Genomic DNA, 24,416 nt, shown 5'->3' with positions numbered 1-24,416 from the left:
CCTTCCTCAGACCCAACACTGAGGTCTGAGGAAGGGACACATTAGTCCTGAAACGTTATCTGTACTAAAGCTCTGATGCTGTGAACACCTTATTGAAGTTTTTGAAAACTCAAATCAAGTCTCCTGTGTGCTCCTCCGTTCCTTCATTTTTGTGCGACTCCTGTAATAGGCTGTTGATTGGTTGTTACAAAAACCTGGTCAGGCTCAGAGTTTAGAGGACCACTGGCGTGGGCGCATTTCACACCTTAGCAACACTTACATTTTACCAGTGTCCGCTTTCCTGCAGCCATAAACTTCACCAAATCCGCCTCGCCCAATGATTCGGTGAACGCTGAAGTCATTCATGGTCAGCTGGGAACCAAAACAGAGTGACGGTGGTAAGAAACGGACAGTGTCCGCCTGCTGGGTCATATACATTTGCCGAAGAGAAAAGTCACTGCACTGGACCAGGCCAAAGGAGACGAGTACAAGTGTCTAAAATCGACTGTATTTAATACATCGCAAATTTAGTGATATATAGACCTTTCAAAATATTACCTGCATCTCTACACATGCTATCTAAAGCAAGGCTAATGAAGGCCTTCTTGTCAGCAGTGCCTACCCCCCAAACAAGTAACATTTCTAAATTTAGAGGTTTGGTATTTTTACTAAATATTTGTTCCCTGGAAAGTGCCTGGAACAATAAATGCAGAATTTGTGATCGTGTGTTAAAAATATATCAATCTTGATTTGGCGGTCGATTTCTTTGGTAGCTCATACCGTATAGATACAAACATCCAACATTTCTATCCCTCCCAACTTGGTCACAACCACATAATAGTCAAATACGTTTACAATCAACAGTTGGCAAGAAAAGGCTTGCTATAGCAGGTGGGTAGCTGTGTGCTGTACTGAGGTTCTTGAAGGGTTCTATAGGTAATTATAATTGATTACATGGTCACCCCTTTGTGCAATCTTCATAACGTCAGATTACTTAACATTTGAACACAGGTTAAAAGGAGGATGGCAGAAAGCACAAGGCATACAATACTAATATTCAGAAAGACGAGACCATATGGCTTCATTTTCCTCGTGCATCTTTCCAGTTCCCTGGGTGGGATTTCCCTCCCCAAGTCTTTAAGCACAGAGTCAACGTGAAGATTCATGGTCTTTTTCTTATATACTGTATGCAGTATCAGTACACAACTTCATATCGAACGTGTTTATAACACAATCGCAAATCGGTTTTAACTCTACCGAGTCACCTTTATAAACATAGTTGAATAGATTTTGTTTTAAACTTACATGAATGTTTAGCTCCACGTTTTTCCACTGGCAAAATCTAGTAAATCTGTCGCTGTAACAAAACACAACAAATGGTGAATTCCTTAAAATCGCACTTCTCTCTGTCTAGATCTTGGGGGAGGGGGTGGTTATGCTGATGCACTGTGGCCAATTACACGGGTGGTAATACCCTTTTTGTGCACAATTTGTAACTTACATGCAACTGCAGTTGTGTACACGTGTGATTAAAACCACAACCAATAAACAGGAGAACTTCATCATTATCGAGGGACACTAAACTGATTGACTCAGGGTCTCTATTTATGCATTGACTACTCAGGGTCTCTATTTATGCATTGACTACTAACATCACGTTGTGCGCACACAGCAACGGCCAGAGAAACGACTTGTGTTGCCCTAAACGGTTACTATGGTATATACATATATATATATATATACACAGTATATACATATTACTCAATGACGCCGTGCTGCTAAGCATTTATACACCTTCTGAACACTTTAAACAAATAACACATTTCATTTGTCCCCAACTAACCACACTATGGTCCAGAACCACAAAAGGATGCTAAGCTTTAGCACACCTTTATCCCCATTTGTATGAAGGTTAGCACCGTTTGGTGGACCTAAGCCTATGATAGCCCAACATGCTAAGCCGAACCCTTTGTGAGTTCTAAACGAGCAGATGCTGGTTGGCGTACGAGTCCAATGTTAAAAGACCCATATTTTCAAGGGTTAATCCTGTTTTATTTGTTTAGCAGCAGATCAAGGAACAATTTTAAAACCGAGACCAGTTTAGTTCCCTTTCTCTGCAGCTCCAGATAAATAACTAGTCTCTCTTGAGATTTGCCTCGATTCCAACAGACTTTTCTGACCTAGTTTTTTTTCTTCCTCCCTGGCTACTGTAATTACATAAGACAACGACGTAGGAACAGAAATCTAAATGTTGGTAAAACCAATTCACAGTGTGCGGTGAATTACATATTTAACAAGTGGGGAAAGGTCAGGGCTAGGATCTCTCCTGAACAAAAGCAGAGAGAAATAGATGGTCCTGTTAGAACACGTCATTACCGCTATGGAAGCAACATCCACTTCATCTACCTACAGTACCTAATATTACTTCTAAAAACTGCCTCAGACCATAGGCTGTTTTGTGCAGAAGTTTTTGGGTCAGCAGCCCCTACATCTTATGCACAAGACTACATTTTAATCATTGTTATCCTGGTTCATTAAAAGAGATCACAGCTCACAAAGTATCTTACTCTTGGGGCTATGATGAGATATATACTGTATATGTAGAAGCCGCCATATTAAATGAATTAGCCCTATACCGGGGGTGGGGGTATAAGGACTGGGCTATTGCACCCACTGGCGCACAATAATGCCTGCTGCATCTGCATATTTCAAAACAGGTGGCAATTTGTAGTTACTGATGCACAGTATGGCGTCTTTGGGTATCTCTTCCCTTCGCTCGCTGAAAGCCCTCTGAAAAGCCCCAAAAACTCACAAACCACAATCAGGCTCAAGAACAGTAAAATGGGCTAAATTGCTTGATGTACGGATGCTGGAAGAGACGTGTAAAATTCCCTTGCTTCGCATCAATTTTAATTTCCTTTTTACAGAGCCCTTCACTGTACAATTTGTACTGCTCATTAAAAACGAAAATGTACATTTCCTTACCATTCTACCACACACTGAATGGTGGGTAAAAAAAGTGACCAAAACCCTCCACCGTAAAGTGTACCGCAAATAAAAAACCCACTTGTGAGCACATCTGCATGTCCCAGACAGGTCTGCAACTCTGTCTTTCCCAATTATCTCCCAGCATACACTGCTTCCACTGCCGCCAGGGATTCTGGGTAATGACATGCAAATGAGCACGCGGTGTCGCCTTTTGCTTCTTACCTTTCTATAAACTTCTGAAATATCTTGCCCCGGAGACTGTCACATATTTCTTCTATGTATGGCTGAAATGGACAAAAAGATCCCAAATTATTAGAAGCCGGTTCAGACAACAGCGTGCAAAAACATCCCTTACGCTACAAAGACCGTTTTGTTCTCTTGTGATTCAGTGTGTGACAGCTCGACAAGATACAACGTATACGATCAGCGTAATTAGCAGCAATTTCCTTGACGATGTTTTAATAGTGGATGTTTATAGGTAGCGCATATTTATTCAGACAGCAAACATATTCATGCCCTCGTTAGAATGCTTTATAAAACAACCGAAAGAAATATGGCAGGTTAAGCGTTGTATTATTGTCCACGGTAATGGATATAAATCAGTAACAGGGAAAATACTTGCAGTATACAATGTCCTCCACTTGCCATCTGCTGCAAACAACTTCAAATAAGCTTAGCTTTTTTTTTTTTTTTATAAATGAGCTGTAATCCTTGGCAATGCTTTCTACCTGCCTGAACCTTTGGTTATCCTACTTTATCACTGCGTTAAGCAAGGGGTGGCTGACTCCAGTCCTCAAGGGCCACCAACGGGTCAGGTTTTCAAGGATATCCCTGCTTCGGCACAGGTGGCTCAGTCAATGACTGAGCCACCTGGACTGAAGCAGAGATATCCTGAAAACCTGACCCATTGGTGGCCCTTGAGGACTGGAGTTGCCCACTCCTGTGTTAAGGAATAATCTGATAACAATGATTCCACTTTTGTATATGTGGAACATTGGAGACAGAATTGACGCTCGCAATTATTACACACACAATGAAGTACTGAGTGCTTTCTACATGCACAATGCACTACATGCGTTTCTTACTTTACCCTATAAAACCCAGGTTCAACCTATAATCTAGCGTCTACAGTTTGTTCCTGGAAACACATTATTTTGGCCTTTGTAATTATTACGTATGAAGTGAACATTTGAGGTCAGGACATACAGTAGATCCTTCATTGTACAGATACAATTGCTAACTGGACAGTGAGTGTCTATTTCCTCTGTTTCACCTCGGCTGACTTGAACCTCTCCCGTCATTTGTCACCTCTTCCCATTTTGGGCTGACAAAACCACTGAAGGTAGCAAAACGGTCTATTGGTCTGTGAACTAACGGAGTCTGACGCTGTCTGCTTGGAGCGGCTCATTAGAGAAGATTGATATCCTGCCACAAACCGTTGTATGACCTTCAGATGTCAATGTGGTTTTGCAGATCCATCCTTGCCACCTAATTTGCAGTCAACTATTCCAAAGATCAGCCTCGCCGCGCGTCTTGATGAGGAATGAAGACTGGATTAATTGGTGTACAGTGCCTGACAGTAAGACTGCTGTTCTTCATTTAGCGCTCGCATGTGCAACATGAAAGAAATGGCTTTTAAAGGCAATGGGCTAAAATTAGCCTTTTTGTTTCTGTTTTCATTTTCAAATTAGAAGAAAAGTCAAGGAATATACGGCGCCTGGGATTTTATAGCCCAAACGCAGGAAAAGGATCATTTAAAAAATGTACAATAGGACATCAAATAAGTTATGGTGAGTGAAAAAAACGTGGCAAAACCCCTCCACGGGGCAGTGTGCAGCAAATTAAAATGCCACTTGTGAGCACATTCACATGTCTCATACAGACCATAATGATGCCTTTCACAATAACCTCTTAGCATACTGTACAGTACTTCCACTGCAGCCAGGGATTCTGGGAAATGATATGCAAATGAGCACTCGCAGAGTGTCACTTAAGCTTATACCATGTTAAAATGGACAAGAAGTTATGGATGCAGCATTACGCAGCCTTTTCAGCACAACCTGGGTAAAAGAAGTGCATAGCTATATACAGTATGGCCAGTAAACCTACTCCCAGAGAGCCGTCTCATGGTTATTGGCTTTGCAATGTGAATAATATGTATAATTAAGTATAAAACAATGTATAGTACAAAATGAGGCAAATTCTAAATGTTACCAAAACTATCAAATAGTATTTTCAATAAATATAGCTTTCAGATTTGGATCTACTTAACTGATCTGTCCAGTGGTTCCTTTAAAATTTTATATATATATATATATATATAATTCTACCCTACAAAAATAAATGGTTACATTGCCTACTGTATACTTCAATTTTCTATATATAAATCTACATTTCTTTAACAAGAAAAACATACTATATTAAATCCCTGAAGGCATGACTAAATGTCAATTAAACATGTGCCTAATAGGCTCGGTGGTGGTCTTTAAAATCACATGCTTCCCCTCCTGCTCATCACTGCTTCCAACTGGGGTCTATTCAGTTAAAATCCCAACATTACGTGCCAGTTTGCCGATCCCGACTGCGACTTTGTAAAATGAAATACAATTGCACTAGCGTGTGTCTATATCTATGTATGTTATCAGTTTAAAGAAAGGGAGGTACTGTATCTATTTTTCGGGAATGTTACAATTCGGTGTTCTGCGATTTGACCCTATTATCACTCTACTTCCAGCTACTTCCCATACAGATCAATGGCCTTTTTGTCTGTACAGGCGGCCAGCGAGTGCTTCACATTTAGTGTGCGTGCTTTAGCCAGAGGGCTGGATGAGCTTCTTGATAAAGTCTGTGTTTACTAATCAGAAGAATGCCGCCTGGCTGCAGTAGCTTCTGAGTCATCAAAATTTCATGCAGTGCTCAAGCAGTGAAATACGGAAAGGGGGCCGAGGGATACTGCAGAGGGGAGAGTCACGGGGGGGGGGGGGGGATAGTGCCGATCGGGTTATGGAAACTCGTGAACGTCAATGGTAGTTTCCGTGCGATAGCGCCCTGACCGGCACGAACATAGCTTAATAAAGATTTTTTTTAATATGAGACTTGCAGTGTTAACCCAACAGAAAAAGCCCACCTATGGTAAAAGGTAGGGTAATGGCAGGCCACAGTTCTACTCCATGAGATCTTCTATAGAGTTTAGTTAATATGGGTGTGCATGGGCTCTAAACTGCGTTGATGCACGGAAAGCGTCTGACAGATGAGCGCTCCTTAACAAATATGGCCATGTCTGTTGTTAAAGAGGTCGAAAGTGGGTAGACCCAATGTCACAGCACGTATTAAGTCATAGGCATGTCACAGAGCAATCATATAAAACATAAACACCCTGCATTATTACAGCACAGCTGCTGAAGTCATGTAAAAATGTATTGTGGTTCCCAATGTTAAAAGTGGCAAATGCTTCCTCTTCAGTGTGAGGATTTTGTCACCGAGGCTCAGTTAGGTCAAACACAATGAAGCTCGTTGTTGCAGTTAATGCAGAACGGATACTTGCTGGTGTATAACGTAAGACCAAATTAAACTCCTAACCGGGAAATATTTCATAGGTTCAAACTAGGTAATTGATGCCGTTTTAAAGAAAATAAATTATTAGCATTAAAACCGTTTCTCACTGTAACTCGAAGATTTAAATGAGTTTCTGCACAAGGGACTTATTCTGTATCCGCAGGAAAGGCCGAGCAGGATGGTTTGGGCCGAAATCCCTCCTTCAGGTCAATAGGGAATTTCGGGCAAAAATGGCAGCTTCTACTGCTATAGAATAAGCCCCCAAGTCTGCACCTTTGCTGATCGCAGTAAAGTGTGCAGGTTTTGTAATATCAGAGCAGGATATATAGCATTTCTCTGCAGAACGACTTGATTAAGTTGGGAGTGTGGGTAGGTAAATTGCAGATGACATTTAAAATAGATAGGTGCACAATTATACATTTGAATGGCAACAAAGAACACAACACCTACAAATCTAATGGTCCAATATTTATTCATTCTTTGATGGTGAATGAGTTAGGGGTGACAGTAGATAGCAGACTTGTCATTAGTGCACAGTGTTAGGCGACAGCTGCAAAGGCTGCCAGGATATTATCATGCAGAAAATATGCATTTAGGTAGGAGGATGCAGAGCATAATATTGCCACTGTATAAATAAAATATAAAAGGGCTTTTTAGAGACCAGGCCATGGAACCTACTACAATTGGAGATGGTGATGGCCTACACCAACGTTTCCCAAATGGTGGGTCGCGACCCGGCACCGGGTCATGGAAGCAAAATTGCCGGGTCGCAGCGAGGTTGGCCGCGCGGCGTCCCCCCCTTCCTTGCGGCGGCCCGAGGTGAGGTGCGGGACAGTGCTGAAGTGGTGCAGGCTGCTATCGCTGGGGTGTCAACGGTGATTCGCTGACTCGGGCTCCTACTGCAGCCCCGTATCATGATGTTGCTGCCCATGACATGCTCCGCCCCCCACAGGACACAATGCCCGGCGTGATAGGAGGTACTGCACCGACACACTTTATTCGAGCAAATACCCGGTATGTACCTGGCAGATACCTGGAATGCGCCGCTCCTCACCTCTGACAAGCCCCGTTGCATTTGCCTTCCCAGCCTGGGTTCATGCCTGGCTGATGAGCGGCTGATCTGTTAAATGATAATGATTAGGATTTAATAGGCTGCAATGCTTCGCGTGTCTACCAGATGGCATAAATTCATGAATTGTAATGCAGTATATATATATGTACTGTGCAGTATTGCAGCCAACGGGAATAAAATGCTTCAATCCCTGCCGGAAAATAACTCAATGCACTCGGGCAGAAAACAGTCACAAACCTCAATACACCCGGGTATACCCGAATTCGTGGGACTAGCCGAGCTCGAATAAAGTGTGTCGCCAGTGTAGGAAGTGGTAGCGGGGGCGCACCTGTGCCTCCGTTCCTGGCGCTCCCTTCCCCTCGGTCCCCTTGGTGCGGGTGCAGGAGATGGGTGCGGGAGATAGGCGCGGGGGTGGGCAGTGGTGGCTGCGCGCTCGATGGTGGGCAGGGGGAGGCGGGGAGCCTCCTTCTCGGATCGCAAGCCTTTCCTCTCTCCCCCGCCCCCCCCCCCCCCCCATCTCCAGTCACTCACATCCGTCGCTGCCTCTGTAATACAGTGTGTGTGTGTGTATCAGTGACTGTGTGTGTGTGTATAGGGGAGTGTGTGTGTGTGTGTGTGTGTGTATAGGGGAGTGTGTGTGTGTGTGTGTGTGTGTATAGGGGAGTGTGTGTGTGTGTGTATAGGGGAGTGTGTGTGTGTGTGTGTATAGGGGAGTGTGTGTGTGTGTGTATAGGGGAGTGTGTGAGTGTGTGAGTGTGTGTGTGTGTGTGTGTAGGGGAGCAAGAGTGTGTGTGTGTGTGTGTGTGTGTGTGTGTGTGTGTGTGTGTGTGTGTGTGTGTGTGTAGGGGAGAGAGAGTGTGTGTGTGGATCTGTGTGGATCAGTGTGTGTGTATCAGTGTGTGTGTGTGTGCATAGGGGAGTGTGTGTGTGTATCAGTGGCTGTGTGTGTGTGTATGGGGGAGAGAGAAAGAGAATGTGTGTTTGTGTGTGTGTGTATTTATGGGGGAGTGTGTGTATCAGTGGCTGTGTGTGTGTATGGGGGAGAGAGTGTGTGTATGTATCTTTGTGTGTGTGTGTGTGTGTGTGTGTGTGTGTGTGTGTGTGTGTGTGTGTGTGTGTGTGTATGTATGTGTGTGTGTGTATGTATATGTGTGTGTGTATCTGTGTGTGTGTGTGCATGTATCTGTATGTATCTGTGTGTCTGTGTGTATATGTATCTGTGTGTCTGTGTGTATATGTATTTGTGTGTGTGTATGTATGGGGGAGAGAGTTTGTGTATGTATCTTAGTGTTTTTGTGTGTGTGTATGTATCTGTGTGTGTGTGTATGTATCTGTGTGTGTATGTATCTGTGTGTGTATGTGTGTGTGTGTGTGTGTGTGTGTGTGTGTGTGTGTGTGTGTGTGTGTGTGTGTGTGTGTGTTTCAGCCACAGCCACTGTGTGTATCAGTTGCTGTGTGTGTGTCTGTGCAGGCCAGCAGTGGCTGTGTGTGTTTGGTCTGTCTGTGTGAGTGTCTGTAGGTCAGTGACTGTGTGCGTCTGTGCAGGTCAGAGAGAGAATGGGGGGGGGGGGAGAGAGAGAATAGAGGGGATTGGGAGAATATATGAAATCTGTATGGACATTCATAACTGTTTTATTTTACCTATAGACGATAACATTTTTAGTGGGTCACGAAGGAGAAGTTCAAAAATAACCGGGTCACAGAAAAAAAAGTTTGTGAAACGCTGGCCTACACCATACAGAACTATAACTATATTCAGTCCAGGAGGGTCCCAGAGCTGAACAGTGCTACGATCAGCTCCGGGGACTCCACGGTTCCCGGGATACTAATAATTTTCGGTGCTGTGCACTTCCTGGATTCTCAAAGATGGAGCCTGCAGCCATCCAATAGGAAGCCAGTGTCATGGCTTCATATTGTCCTGCGTTTCAGCAGCCATTATTTACTGTCCCGGAGGGAGATATCGTGCGGCTATAGACACCGAAAAAAAAAAAGGAGGGGGTGGGGGGGGGGGGAAGAAGCCGATAATCACCGCTATTTAACCATATCACTTCTGCTACTTCACTGTGATCCTACGTGTACTGCAGCTATCTACAACCCATATACAGTAATATGAATTGAAAGGGAACAGCTTTATGGTGATGATTCTGTTTTGTCTCATTATCAAGCTGACAGACGTGGGCGTCTTGTTTTCTGATCTCACAAACTATTTGGCTTTCAAAACGCAGGACATCTGTAGCCCCGGCGCCATGACGAAGCAGCCATGATGAAGCACGTATGTGCGAAACGCTTCGAGGTCATTTTGCACAACACGACAAGATCCGGTCGATGTACTGAACCCACGAGAAACCCTACAGGAATACCACGAACAATTTGCACACGCTCCAGCGCACGTAGCCCTGTGGATGTCACTGGAAGTTTGTCCTCTGGGATTTAGCTTTATACGCTTATCAATGTATTCTTTACTGTAAGCAGCGCCAGCTTGATGGCGGTGCCATCAGTGCCACTGCACTGATTGCCGGGTGAGTGCGTGGGGCCTCTGTAACTGTCTTACCCTCTCCTTCACTGGACGTTACATGGCGTCAAGACATCATGTTGTCAAGGCAACGCAATGACATGTGACGGCATGGCACCACGATAAAGGAGTTTGCCGGAAGAGATGGTGAAGGAGAAGGTAAGAGGTCCCGCAACACGTCTGCACCCATCACCGCAATATTCCCAGCCGGCCATGACTTAAGTGTGCATATGCTTTTTTTTATTTCTTAATGATATACTTTTATACTGATCTCAGGTGCACACTGTGCGGTTCTTTCCTCCTGTAGCACTTACCTGAAATAGAGTAGGTGGCACTTGTTTCTTAGCGAGGTGGGCTTGTACGTGGTCCACAGCTAGCTTGGAGAATGGCTTTGATGGGTAAAAACAAAAAAGGGTTTTCAAAAAGTCATAATCAAAGGTTAAAAAAAAAGGAACTAAACGCATACACCCAATTACCAAAAGCCTTAAGTTCTTTTAAACCCTTTGCATTAGCTTTCCCTTCTTCTTAGCTGCTTTCAGCAACAACACTATGCAATGCCTGCTCTGTGTCTTTGAGATAAGTAGCTTGTTCCCAGTAGATCTCCAATTGGCACTATTAAGTATATAAATATATAATGCTTTGGATTTGGGTTTTTGCGCTCGCTAAGATTGTTAATGTCTAATTCTATATTGTTGGCCCCTCCTATTAGTTTAAGCTCTCCCATCTTAACCCCTATTTAAAATCAGCAGGTCCTAGCGCCCTCGTAGTCACGAAGGGATTTCTTCCCCCAGGAGAAAGGTGAAAATAATCTTCCCTGCAGCATTATTTTAGATTTCTTTCACTATTTCTTCAGTTTTTTGTTTTTTTTTTAAACCAGTTTTAACTGCGCAGTAGATCACACCTGGCATATATAGTGCTTCTAAACGTTAACCCCTTACGCACCGTACACGTCACATGTTATTAACATTGTTGTTTTGTTTTTCGCTTTTCTCTATGTAGTGGAAGAAATACAATGGATACGGTATAAAACTTGGTATGTAGGACCCTGCTGAAAAGGTCTACCTTATCTGCTTGCAGGTTTAACATGTTTTGGCCAAAAGATTCAACTAAATGACCCCAAACGTATGAGAAGATCTATAAAGGAACCTAATCATTTGTCATATTGGGGTTTCTTTGTTTACTGAAGCCAGTGGCTCCTCTGATATTGAATTCGATAAGCCAGTTATGGCCAACTCCAGTCACTGACTGAGCCCCCTTTGCTGAAGCAGGGATATCCTAAAAACCAGAGCTGTTTGTGGTCCTTGAGGACTGGAGATGCCCACTCGTGCTACTAATGAGATTATTAAGGATGGGTGTCAACAACACATTTCAACGGGTGGGTCCTGCCGCTGTTGGTTGCTCAATACTAAACATTCTACATTGAAACTGCGAGTTTGCCCAGTGACGTTTGTTCATCAGATACGACAATGACTGAATAATACACGGAAGATGATGTAAAACACTTGCCCACGTCTCAATAAAATCCCAAAAGGCATCCTGTGAATTGAAGCGCTGATCCTAGATGACCATTTATTACATGAAGTCATTTGTAAACAACAACACTATTCTGCGATGTATTCCACTTCGCAAACGTGCTTGCAGATTACATCACACACTGCATAAAAGGTGTCTGACTCAAAGGGCTGTATTTGATTAGGGATTATTTTGTTTTTGCCATTGTAAAAAAATAATGACATGAAGTCACCAGGTTTACGTAGCAACATCAAAATATATTAATAGATTGTATTAAAGCGGCAATCAAGGATTTTTATTTTTAACATGGGATTAAAGCAGGGGGTTCCGAACCTCATTCATTTAAGCTCCGGGGACCCCATGCTTCTGGAGATTATTGCCTTCATAGGGGGATGCCGGTAGCCACTCCACTCGGCTAGCCGGGTTCATGTAATGGCCACTTTTCAAAGCTCCCGCATGCTGCGGGCCAATAAGAAGCTGTGACGTCATCGGGTTAGACTTCATATAGGCCCGCGTGACGCGGGAGCTTTAACCTTCGCAGAGATACCAGCACCCCCTTTGAAGGTCTGTATCTCGGGAAGCATGGGGTCCCCGGAGCTAAATTTAAGGGGGTTCGGCTTCGGAGACCCCCTGCTTCAATCCTAATAAACAGTAATTAAACAAAAAGGCATGAATTCCTCCTTTAACCATGGATATGGCCTACACCTGCTACCAGAGACATCATGGGGGCAAATATCTACTTAGAGTTGGGCAAACAGACTTTATATCCCATCAGGGGCTAAACTACATGTGTGATAACCATTATCAATAGCATTTAGAATTGGATGCTGTTAGAAGGGGAGAAACTGTAAGGATGCAGTAGTGACACTCTGCTGGAAAGGTTTTGTGTCCTAGCTCACAGTCTTATCTAAAATACAAGACCCACAAACTTGGATCCACGACTATTGTTCCAGCCTGGATGCAAAGCTCCATCAGAACTGGTAGAATTTGGATATGGGTGGCACCTTGGGTACGGATATTGGTAGCTGAGCAGTAAATATTCAATACTAACCGTCCTAAACATGAAACATTTGAAACAACCCATTTTAAATGATTGTACACGGTTTGTTGGGTGTGAAGGTCAAAATCTAACAGGAAGTCATTTTTCGGGAGACAACCCCCTTCAGTGATACAAAAGGAGTAATCAGTGCGCAACCATAAACAGTGCTGTGAAGGGTGTGAAAGTGCACTAAAATAATATTAGTGATAACAAATATACAAAATTAAACGTGAACTGGTGAAAGAGCATCTGCAGCTGAATGAGGGGTGGCTCAACACCACCAGGAGCTAAAACAGAGAAACAAAAAGAAAACAGCGCACAACGCTCATAGTGAAGTAATTCCCTGATGAAAAGGCATTTAGAGCCTTGAAACATGTTGGAATTAGCTTTTTATTCAAGATACTGAGTTTACATCTAGTCCCCCAAGCTCCTATCATTCCACCCTGCTCCCCCTTGCGGATCCGTCAATTTCGGCACGACGTCACTCGAGCGCCGACGGAAGCCCCAGAGCTACACATGGTGTCAGTTTGCCGTGGTAGAGATGGACTGAGACTTGCCTTTGGGGGACTTTGATATTTGGGACTTGATTGCTGCCCTCACCGCACCCCACCTGTGGACCAGCTTCATCCCTGTGGTGACCTGTGATTGTCCTTACCTGTGGAGCCTGATGACTAAAGATCCGTGATTGTCCAGATCTTCATGTTGGTGTGGTGTATGGGTAACTTGTCCCATGAAATGCTGTTTTACTATTTCCCTGATGTACGCACATTACCTATCCTTGGATATTTAATACGTTTTTATCCTTGATTTACTTCACTATGAGCGTTGTGCGCTGTTTTCTTTTTGTTTCTCAGTTTTAACCCCCTTCAGTACTTGGATATGGCCTTAAAATCCTAAATACATTGTGACTGAAGCTCTAAAGATGAAGGAACTAATATTACATTGCAAGAACAACCAAGTAACCATTAAGGAAAACTAACTTGATCAATTTATTTCCAGTAGGTTTACATTTTGTCATAAAATGGTATCGATTCTTAATCTTTCACGTTAACCAAAATTAAATGGTTAAATGAAGGTGGGCTGTTTGCCGGAATGGGGTACCAGTCATTGATCGCTTGTTCCTGGAAGCTCTTATTTACCTCAAAATGCTTTGAGCCCAAAAGCTAAGCAAATCCTGCCTCGGAGATGGAAAGATAAAAGAGAGAAGACTTACATGGGAACACGACAGCAGCTCTTTCATGATGTACGTGTCGTAAATCTGTCGACTTCTACAAAGGCGGTCTTCCTCAGAATCCAACTTCTCGTATTCCTTTATCTGAAATGTGAGAAACAGGGGAGGATCAGTGGTGCCACATGCCAACTGCATCTTCATACATTTTGTCATGCTAATTAATTCAGAGATACAGAATATGCCGTTTTATACACAGGATTTACAGACGCATCGGAAGTTATTCACAAAATGGCAAGAGGCATTAGTGAATGCCCCCACCTTCCCACCCCCCATTTTACCTGAATTAGGGGTTCCCCAACCCTGGAGTGGCAGAGCTGGCTGTCCAGCACAAGGTTGGATGATTCAGAAGGGTTGTGAGCTTGCCGTGGCGCCTAATAGAAAGGGCGCTCATTATCGGGAAATGACGTAACAACGTTCCATTGGCGCACGAGCGCCAGGTCTGTAGTCCGGTGGCCATTGTTTGTAGGTTTTTTTTTTGTGTCAAAACGGACACAAAAATACAAATATCTTGAGTTTTCTTTCCAGCAATATTGGGGTCAGTGCAACCAAAACAATGCCTTTCTATAGTAACATTAGATTGTAAGCTCTTCGGGGCAGTGACTCCTTTTCCTATTATCTACTTTTATGTACGTAGCACTTATCCCTATTAGATCAAGTGTATTACTGCTGTAAAGCTCTCTGTATATGGGTGGCGCTATATAAAGAATGATACACATATATACAGTACATTTGTTACTTAATCTTTTCATGTGATACTGTAAAATCCCTTGATATGGAAAGACGATCTTTTGATATATGCCACCATACAAACCAGTGTAAAATACCGTATATTTAAAATCTGTAAATCACATGGCCTTTAGATAATAATATTGTACGATCCCGTCACATACGGATTGTCAACCAATTGTGATGCCCAACCCACAGAAAGATCAAGTAACCGTCACTCATGTCAACCAGATTGTTCCTTTAGAGTCCAGATAAGGGGTAGCCAACTCCAGTTTTCAAGGTTCACCAACAGGTCAGGTTTTTCGGATATCAAGGCTTCAGTCAGAATGACTGTGCTGAAGCAGGGATATCATTAAAACCTGATGGTGGCCCTTGAGGACTGGAGTTGGCCACCCCTGGTGTAGATGCAGCAGATCACGAGATAGAAGCCTGGGAAAATTCTGGCCTCCGCCCCCTCTGTATAATAATGTTGTTATAACAGATCCAGTGCCAGTTATAGCAAGCCTCACGGTGCAGACCCAGCGCCGTCTTCAGTCTCTGAGCTCGACTTTCCAAGACTCGCAAAACTCACGTAGCTGAGAATTACAATCATGCATCATGCTCCTAAATGAATAGATCCTAAAATCAACAGCAGTGTGTACCATGAGGCCTAGCAATATTTCCATCTATCTTTACTACAGATACCATGAAAAGGATGACGCAGCACACTGCAGAACTCGGAATGACCACTGCACATTTTTTACAGTGTATTCCTATATTTCTCCTCCTTGCCGAAAAGAGTTTTAGACGTGTATGTTAATTAAAATATCCAAAGGGTCTCTGGTATTCACTAAGTGGTCCTATTCCACAAGACACTTTCCTGCCATTCTCTTGAATTTGCCAGTCACAGCGCGGCTTTGACATACTGCAAGAATGAAAAGTGGCTAGGAATGCCTTAGCCCAGGGGAACTCAACTCCAGTCCTCAAGGGCTACCAACAGGTCAGGTTTTAGGATATCCCAGCTTAAGCACAGACGGCTAGGTCTTTGATTGAGCCACCTGTGCTGAAGCAGGGATATCCTGACAACCTGACTCATTGGGGGTAAGAGGGGATCTTGGGGGCTGGAGTTGAGAATTCCTCCCTTAACACTGTACACTGCAACACACTGCAAGCACAATGAACGTACGCACTGACGCTGTGATTGGGGGGCAGCGGTCCTATGCTTGTGATTGGTTTTACTGTCCGTTGGTCGAACCTATCAGTTTATTTATTACATCTTGAAGTTGTTCTTCCGAAGCAGCGAAGGCTCCTAAACATTTCTAATTTCTCACAATCGATCTCATTTTACTACCTGTAGAGGAGCCCTGGGGACACGAGTGCAATTAGCCATAATTTACAGCCTGAAAGTTGCAGTCTGATATTAATTTTGACCCTTTGCTAGTTTTATTCGTTGCCATTTGCTTTAACGATGAAAGTTACTCAGGTCCGACACTTATAAACTCGTTGGCAGTCTCCACTTTTGCACATGGACATTTTCCTCCGGACTCTCGTTTAATAAACTCTGGCAGACACATTAGGATGGATACATACAGATTTCCCAAGGTTGAGAAGAATGCATGCTGGCATATTGTATGGTCCAGATGTGGAGGTCGTTTCGAAGACCTCGTAGCCAAAGCAAGACTCTTAGATGCTGCTACTCGGGGGAATTGGAGAAGAGCAAAGGTCAATGGAAATAATTGGTGGGCTTTTTCCCTCCAATGAAAATAACAAAATAATAACAAAACAATAACCAAAAAATATTTCGGACTAAAATACCAAATAAACGGAGTCAAATGTAACTTCAGGACATTCACCTCGTTTTCCTCATGCAATTCAATTTAACTGCATGTAAACATTTCAACCAATACGCAAAATACTGCTAATAAAGACTATACCTCTCGGAAAGCAGTAGATATAATATTTTACCATTACTAGTACTTATAATTTTAAAGTTCCATACAAGATACACAGTACCTCGGTAATTACATATTTAGCTTCAGTTTAAGTTCCTCTGGACTTTTTATATAACCAGGCTCAATACCAGAGAGGACATTACATTTCTATACTCTATCCCCTTGGGAAAAATACACCAACTAAAATGTTTGCCTCAATGGGAAATCCAAACCAGGCAGTTGTAGATCTCTGTTAGGACCTGCGAACAGGGTCATGCCTTGATGTGGCTCGCAGGCTTACAATGCTTTGGCCAAAGGGTTAAACTAAATGACCCTTTATCAAGAGAATATATAGGTATTGCACTGTGTATTTTTGTCACATTGGAAGTAGCTTTGGGCATCTTTGTTTGTTTTAGTTGTAGATCTCTGGAAGGATATTTTTGATAGATTCTGTAGATCCTCGATATGTTAAAATATAAGAGGTTGATACCAAACTTCTGCACAGATGGTATTTAACCCCTTGTAAACTACACACCCTAGATCCTAACCACTCCCGTTTATGCTGCAGGGGGTGTGGACAGAGATTCCTCGTCTAGTTAGTCCGACCACAAAATTCGAGATTTCGGGAGGAAGGTTAGATCAGAATTGGACATTTGGTTGCAGACGTCTCACCGCGACCAAGACTTCGCCAGGCGTTTGGCCGTCTAAGTACCCTACACCGCAGCCGCTGGACACTCAGTCGCTGGCCACTTCGCCAGTAAGTTAAATGAAGGGTTTTAACAGGTGAGGTAGGGGATTTATGTAGGGGATAGGTGTTTTAGAGGAAGGGGTTAAGGCGCTTCAGAGTATGGCGCCCGTAAGGGAAATGTTAGTGGGATCTCTTCATCTTCCATTGACTTTGCATGAGGGAACTTTTGTCAGGGATAAAATAAACAAAATAGTCAATATTTCGACTATATGTAGTGCCTCCCTGATAAATAGGAAGAGTTGCTTAGTATGAAGAGAGTATATATAGACAACGCCAACAGCTCACATGCAAATTGCAAATCATCATTTTGGTCTCCTAAAAACCCTTTCACAGTGCCAGAACACGCAGGCATTATGGCTACAGGGCCATGTGATCAATAGTGGTACTGGTCACACGGCCCGACCCGCCACCAGACTTCAGAAACAGAAGAGGAAGTCCCTCTCTTCCTTTGTATCACATGAGCAAAGATGATATGAAGGGATTGTCACAAGGGCCATGAGAGCATCCGGTTTCCTGAACGTACAGTAGGTTAGAAGCCTTTTTGAAGATAACAGACACCGTATGCTCCTCGTTGGCATGCTCTTATGGTACCCATGTGGATTCTACTTCATCAGAGCCATCACAACCTAATTAAATATCTTCACCGGGGGGGGGGATTTTCCAGTTATGAGTGGTTACAGAAAGGCCTGGAACTTGTTTCACAGCCATGAGATCTGTTAGCACTCGTCACACGGATGTTAACATCCCCCCGTTAACGCACACTATAATGCATTAAAGAACGTGGGTGTTCTCTCCCTCAGCCTTGTTTTCGATAGCACTACTGTTAAATAACGCGCCAGTGTTCACGCAATGCATTAAAGTCTGCCACACCTGTACATTACATCCAATTTGCATACATTTTTCTAGAATACTGCAAACATACAGCTAGGCCAGTTTATCGGCTTGACAGAAAAAGAACAATGTTGAGGAAGCTGCTAAATAGAGACTATTCTATAAGGGTAATATTTGTTCATTAGCTCAGGACTGGCCAACTCCAGTCCTCAAGATCCCCAACAGGCCAGCTTTTAAACATATCCCAGCTTCAGCATAGGCGGCTCAATCAGTGGCTCAGTTGAAGACTGAGCCACCTGTGCTGAAGCAGAGACTAATTGGAGCCACCTGTGCTAAAGCTGGGATATCCTTAGAACCTGACCTGTTGGGGTGTCCTGAGCGCAGGATTGAGAACCCCTGCATTAGCTCATTGTGAAGCAGCCAAGACTTGTACAAAGCAAACACAGTGACTTGCCATAGAAGGGCATGAACGCAGCTGCACCCTGCATTTGCAGAGGCAATTTCCCTTTCCAGCACGTTAACCCTGCCTCCGCCAGAAAGACCTGCCAGGCTCTTGCTTCCTGGAGCCGCTGTAACAGGAAGGGGGTTAAGGCTCTGATGCAAACACCAACGTCTTTTCTCCATGGCAATGGATTGCAAAAACTGATGCAATCAGCACGGGCTGGTTCACGGCTTAAGCTACGTCCCCAGTACCTTCTACAGCGCGCGCACAAACAAGCACCGCCCCTCAACCAGGCCGGGCCTACTACATACCTTGGCGCGCATATAGCAGCTGCGCTCTACTACCAGTTTTTACAGAGACAAGAAAACTGTCTTTAGAACTTGTGACGGAGGGGTAGCCAAGCCCCCACCGGCGGTTCAGCCAATGAGGACGAACCAGCCGCGTGAGGTCATGGCCATTCCCCTGCAAAAACCCTACCACCCCCCCCCCCCTGTCGCAATCGCCTGTATCTCCCCACAGACCGCAGTGAAGCGCTGTGCACGCGCGCGTTGCAGTGCAGACGGGGACCGCAGCCTTACTGCCGCTTATTGCTAGCAATCAAATAACAAGTGCGAGGAAAACCCTGTGCTCCTGCGAGGTGCTTGGTAACCGGAGAATCACCCAATACACAAGTCCATAAATAACCATTCTTATCAGGTGGCGCACATTGCCGCTTGTCAAACACTACGTGTACAAAGCCTTCTAAATGAAGGGGAAACCCTTCGGGCCGGAACCACAAACCGGCGGAAAGCTTAAGCACGCCTCGGCTCCTATTCATATGAATGGGAGTAAAAGGTGTGCTAAAGTTCAGCACCATGTTGTAGATCTGGGCCCTTAAGGGGCAGTTCACTACCCCCTCTTCCCCCCCCCCCCCCCCATTTTTTTAAATGTTTTATTTTGACCTGGATGGGAAGCAGGGGCAGAAATGTGATATTTCCATCCCCGGGCTTCGTACACCGCTTTCATTGGTGTCACAGACTGGGAAGTTCCATAAAGCTGAACGAGATCGCAGTCCGGACTTTAACAGTCGGCAGTACTTTTCTGTCTTCATTCTCACATCTCCCCTCCTGCATACACCTACACTAATTGCAAGTTTTATTTTACATTGTTGTTATATTTCTGTGTTGTTTTAAATGCTGCGGTCCACAGTTAGTGCACCTTTTATCTAATACAATCTTTTCAAATTGATCCTCAGTGCACTGTTTGCATTTTTCTTTGGTCTGTCTGTGAGACCTCCTTCGGGAGATCTGGAGTACTCCTGCTGAAGACTGCGAGGGGATTTCATTAAATCTTGTGCTTACTGTGGGACAGCGCAAGCACAGATTTCAGAGAGCAGTTCCTCATACTACTCCTGGAACAAACGTAACTATTTTCAGCTCTGGGGACCCACCAGTTCCCGAGATATTTACCAGTAGAGTTATCAGACTTAAATCTCAGGCCAATTGCTAAACAAATTGTGCAATGCTCAGCGGGAGCAAGTATATACAATAAAGATAATTAGAATCCTTTAGCTGGAGTACCCTTAAGGTATCAATCTCAGGCAAACAGAAAGCTGCACCATCATCGGTTGTGGCTTCCTATTGGATGGCCATTTAAATCCCCTTTAAAAACCAGGAAGTAATGCCGGTAACTTCACCAGCAAGTGTCTCTTGAACAGGTGGGTCCCAGGAGCTGAAAATAGTGTAATCCAGCTCTGGGGGACCCCTGGTTCCAATCCTATAACAATAAAGGTGGCTAGTTGGATGGGTTGCTCCTTTAAGGGATGCATCAAACTTTACATCTGAAAACTTGACTTTTCAGTCATATGGCAGAGACGCGATTGGCTTTTTACATTTGCCACAGTGGAAAAGAGGGACATTTTTCAATCCATTTGCTGCTGGAGAACTGTCTTTTAATGGACGTTAAGAACTTAACCTTATTGACCATGCTCACTATGGGAGGTAAAGGTTCCCAGCAACCTGTGTAGTCCAATGGGATCAATGGGGCAGCTCCGTCCAGCTTTGATGTGTGGGTGTCGCATCTTGATCCACCATTTAAAGCCATTTAAGTCTACAGCAGATAACGCTGGTTTGGGCCTCATAAATCCCACTCAAGGTGCCATGATACTTTTACAAACACAACCTACCAGTTAGTTTTAAACAAAACTAACGCATGTCAGAAGAAAACCCTGTAGAAGACCCTTTGTATGGATACAAATGAATCAATGCCCACCATCTGAAAATGCCCTTTAGACTGTCCCCTACATCCCCACCTCTGAACACACGCAACCCCTATTTTTAAACTGACATACCTACTTATAACAACATTATGATATATGTATTGATTTCACGTTGCTCTCGCCATGGGTGAAAAAAAATGGGTGTTAGCTTAGTGAGAGAGGGGATGGGAGATATTTTGTGGCTTCAAATTACCGTTTTTCAATTACTTCTAGCCTCGTGTTTCCTGGGGGATCTTATCCTCACTAGATTTAAGAAGGGACAGGAAATTACCTAAACCCCCCATATAGGCCATCCTATATGTAAATGAAATTGGTTGGATATACAGTATATGGATCTATGACACAGTAGAAGCATACATCCAAGTTCTACCTTATTTCTCACCTTTAATGTCCACTTCATTATTTATATGCACAAACATACATCGGGGGAGATAATGCTGCAGGGAATTGTACGATGTTGCAATGGGGATGAGATCGAAAACTGATCTGGGGAAATTAATCTACAACATTTCCTGCCAATATTTTATGATTATTTTTCTCAGAAACCGAAAAATGATCAATTTCAGCATAGTACTGGTAAGTTAAAAGAAAAATAATAATCAATTATTGGACCAAGTACATATTTAAGAAGAACATTGAATGAAAAGAGAACTTCATTCTTGATTATTTTATCATGTTAGAGTAAAGTATCTTCAAGAAACCCCTTGATGTACATGAAGTCTTACTGTACAAAACGTGCCTGACATTCCAGTACATCAGGGGTAGTCAACTCCAGTCCTAAAGGGCCACCAACAGGTCAGGTTCAAATGATATCCCTGCTTCAGCACAGGTGGCTCAGTCACAGACCTAGGCTGATGTAGGGATATCCTTAAAACCTGGCCTGTCGGTGGCCCTTGAGGACTGGAGTGGTCCACTCGTGCAGTATACATACAGCTATGACAACCTCTTTGCAAAGGTGTTTATTGTGCTTGATATTAATGCTGAGTTGTGAATTCTCAGGCGAGTCCGGCTGGCTTCCTGGAACTCACAATGCCACGTGGCGCTTACCTCTTCGTAAAACTTCAGCTGTGGGACGCCTTCATCTATTTCACTCATGCAGAATTCTTTGAAAAGAAGGAACCCTGCAACAAAGAAGGAATCGTGTTAACTGAGCACATGGTTTAATAAGAATATTACAGAATAACTTGGTAACTGCATTTTTTCAATAAATTAACAGAGCGAGCGGCCCACTGATAACTGGACCATTTTAATTACATTTTATGGCCCATTCACTTGGATGGGATGTAAGATCTTCTGCAGCACTGGAAGGTCTCGTGTCATAGCACTGCTTTGTAAATATGCCCCTTAATAAGGAACATTAGAACCTACTGCAAAAACGTCTTATGCCAACCAGATTCTCATCGTCTGTTCCTGCAGGTTGGTCCTATTTTCTGCTTGTGCTACTGAACTAATGGCACTGTATTTGTTCAACAAGGGGGTTTCACAAATGAGACCACTAAAATACATCTCTGAGCACCATGAAGTCTCAGAGGACTTCTTTTTCTTGGCCTGTTTATACTGCATCACAGACCTATTCCACCACATTACAGGCAAAGTACCATTCTCCTCATTAAAACCCAGCTGATTTCCTGGAGTTAGATTTGCAGGAATTTAAGAAGATTTTGTGCCTTCTCTGCACCTCATGTTTAATTTATTCTTCAATTCTTTCAGAAGAATCCTGCCTTATGCGTGTAACTAAGAAGATTTAAAACAAAACAGCATCTGGAGGACAAAAGTAGGTCATTAATACTCTGCTGAAGTGCACGAGTCGTGCGGCTTTTTAATCGGAGAAACGGCCATGCAATGGTATTTGAATGATATGTTTATTGAGCTGACCCATGTAACCGAGCATACCAGAAGTATAATTTCTAGCACATACAGTTCTACACAAGCACAGTGACAAAGGAAACCAGAGGAAGAGTGACAAAGGAAACCAGAGGAAGAGGTCAGTTCTTCATATACCACGAATTCATCCGGTCAGTTCTCCATACATCGCCACTAGGGTTACTGACACTAGTGGGTGTTATCAATGAAAACCAAGCTACCGTATTGGACCGAATATAGTGCGGTCTCGCACATAATACAACCCTAACGTTTTGAAGGTGTTCTACATGGAAAAATAAATAAAAGGTGTTCGGTTGCGCATATAACACGGGTACAGTTTTCGGAAGGACATTTTTAGGAAAAAAAACATATCGCTATATTCGGGCCAATACGGTAATTTACAACATACAGTACACAAACCTGTGAGCATTGTTGGCCTTATTAATTAAAGAGCAGCTGTGTTGGTGAATCCGTTCATTTGAAAGGTGTGGATTAGAGTTTCAGAAAAGTGTCTATAAACGTGTGTTTGGGAACGAAATCGCTGCACGGAACTAGCAGTAGTAGTAGTAGTAGTAGTAGTAGTAGTAGTAGTAGGTCTTTATTTATATAGCGCCATAAATATACATAGCGCTTCACAGTAGTAATACATGTTGTAATCATATAAATAACAAATAATATACATAACAGGTCATGGGAATAAGTGCTTCAGACATAAGAGTAACATTAAAGAAGAGGAGTCACTGCTCCGAGGAGCTTACAATCTAATTGGTAGGTAGGAGAACGTATAGAGACAGTAGGAGGGAATTCTAGTAAGTGCATCTGCAAGGGGCCAAGCTTTATGTATCATGTGTCCAGGATTATCCACAGTGCTATTCATATGCTTCTTTAAGCAAATGTGTCTTAAGGTGGGTCTTAAAGGTGGAGGGTGCTGGTCGGGTACTGAGGGGAAGGGCATTCCAGAGGTGCGGGGCAGTCAGTGAGAAAGGTTTAAGGCGGGAGAGGGCTTTAGATACAAAGGGAGTAGAAAGAAGACATCCTTGAGAGTCGGGATGGTGCATAGCGAGAAATTAGGGCTGAGATGTAAGGAGGGGCAGAGGAGTGTGAAGCTTTAAAAGTGAGGAGGAGAATTGAGTGAGAGATATGGGATTTAATCGGAAGCCAGGAGAGGGATATCAGGAGGGGAGACGCGGAGACAGATTTAGGAAAGAGTAGAGTGATTCTGGCAGCAGCGTTTAGTATAGATTGTAGGGGAGACAGGTGAGAGGCAGGAAGGCCGGACAGCAGGAGGTTACAATAATCGAGACGGGAGAGAATGAGGGCCTGAGTCAGAGTTTTAGCAGACGAGTAACAGAGGAAAGGGCGTATCTTTGTGATATTGCAGAGGAAAAAGCGACAAGTTTTAGAAACGTTTTGAATGTGAGAGGAGAATGTGAGAGAGGAACTACATATTTCTGACTGCCAGGGACCGCCAAAGTACCAAATAAGTGACACAAAACCATCTGTGTGGAGCAAACCTTACAAATATGTTACATTCTCATTTTAGTCCCTTTAATAATAAAAAATGAAGGTTTTTAGTACACTAAAATAAGTGGAAAACTGCATGTTTCACTGCAGGTTAAATGTTAGCCAAATACAGATTTGTATCCTAATACTCAACATGGATAAGCTCATCTTCTGATCTGGAAAGGTACCTAGGGAGAGGCAGTGGCTCAGTGAGTAAAGACACTGACTGGCACTGAGTTTGAAGCAGG

At 43.5% G+C, this 24,416-nt stretch overlaps 1 protein-coding gene across 2 annotated transcripts in view; it reads right to left on the bottom strand.

Moving 5' to 3' along the window:
* GRK3 (G protein-coupled receptor kinase 3) overlaps positions 1 to 24,416 on the bottom strand; it is a 226,811-nt gene that overhangs the window by 73,390 nt on the left and 129,005 nt on the right. For both annotated transcript variants that reach the window (XM_075568954.1, XM_075568955.1), the window contains 6 exons: positions 21,850 to 21,923; positions 13,871 to 13,972; positions 10,421 to 10,495; positions 3,190 to 3,251; positions 1,285 to 1,336; positions 260 to 351 (listed from right to left, as the gene is read on the bottom strand). In XM_075568954.1, the coding sequence (XP_075425069.1) occupies positions 260 to 351; positions 1,285 to 1,336; positions 3,190 to 3,251; positions 10,421 to 10,495; positions 13,871 to 13,972; positions 21,850 to 21,923 (457 nt within the window). The remainder of the gene's footprint in view (positions 1 to 259; positions 352 to 1,284; positions 1,337 to 3,189; positions 3,252 to 10,420; positions 10,496 to 13,870; positions 13,973 to 21,849; positions 21,924 to 24,416) is intronic.

The sequence above is a fragment of the Ascaphus truei genome, chromosome 13 (assembly GCF_040206685.1).
Source record: "Ascaphus truei isolate aAscTru1 chromosome 13, aAscTru1.hap1, whole genome shotgun sequence".
Taxonomy (NCBI): domain Eukaryota; kingdom Metazoa; phylum Chordata; class Amphibia; order Anura; family Ascaphidae; genus Ascaphus; species Ascaphus truei.
The sequence above is the reverse complement of the archived record's forward strand: the minus strand, read 5'-3'. Positions and strand labels throughout refer to the sequence as shown.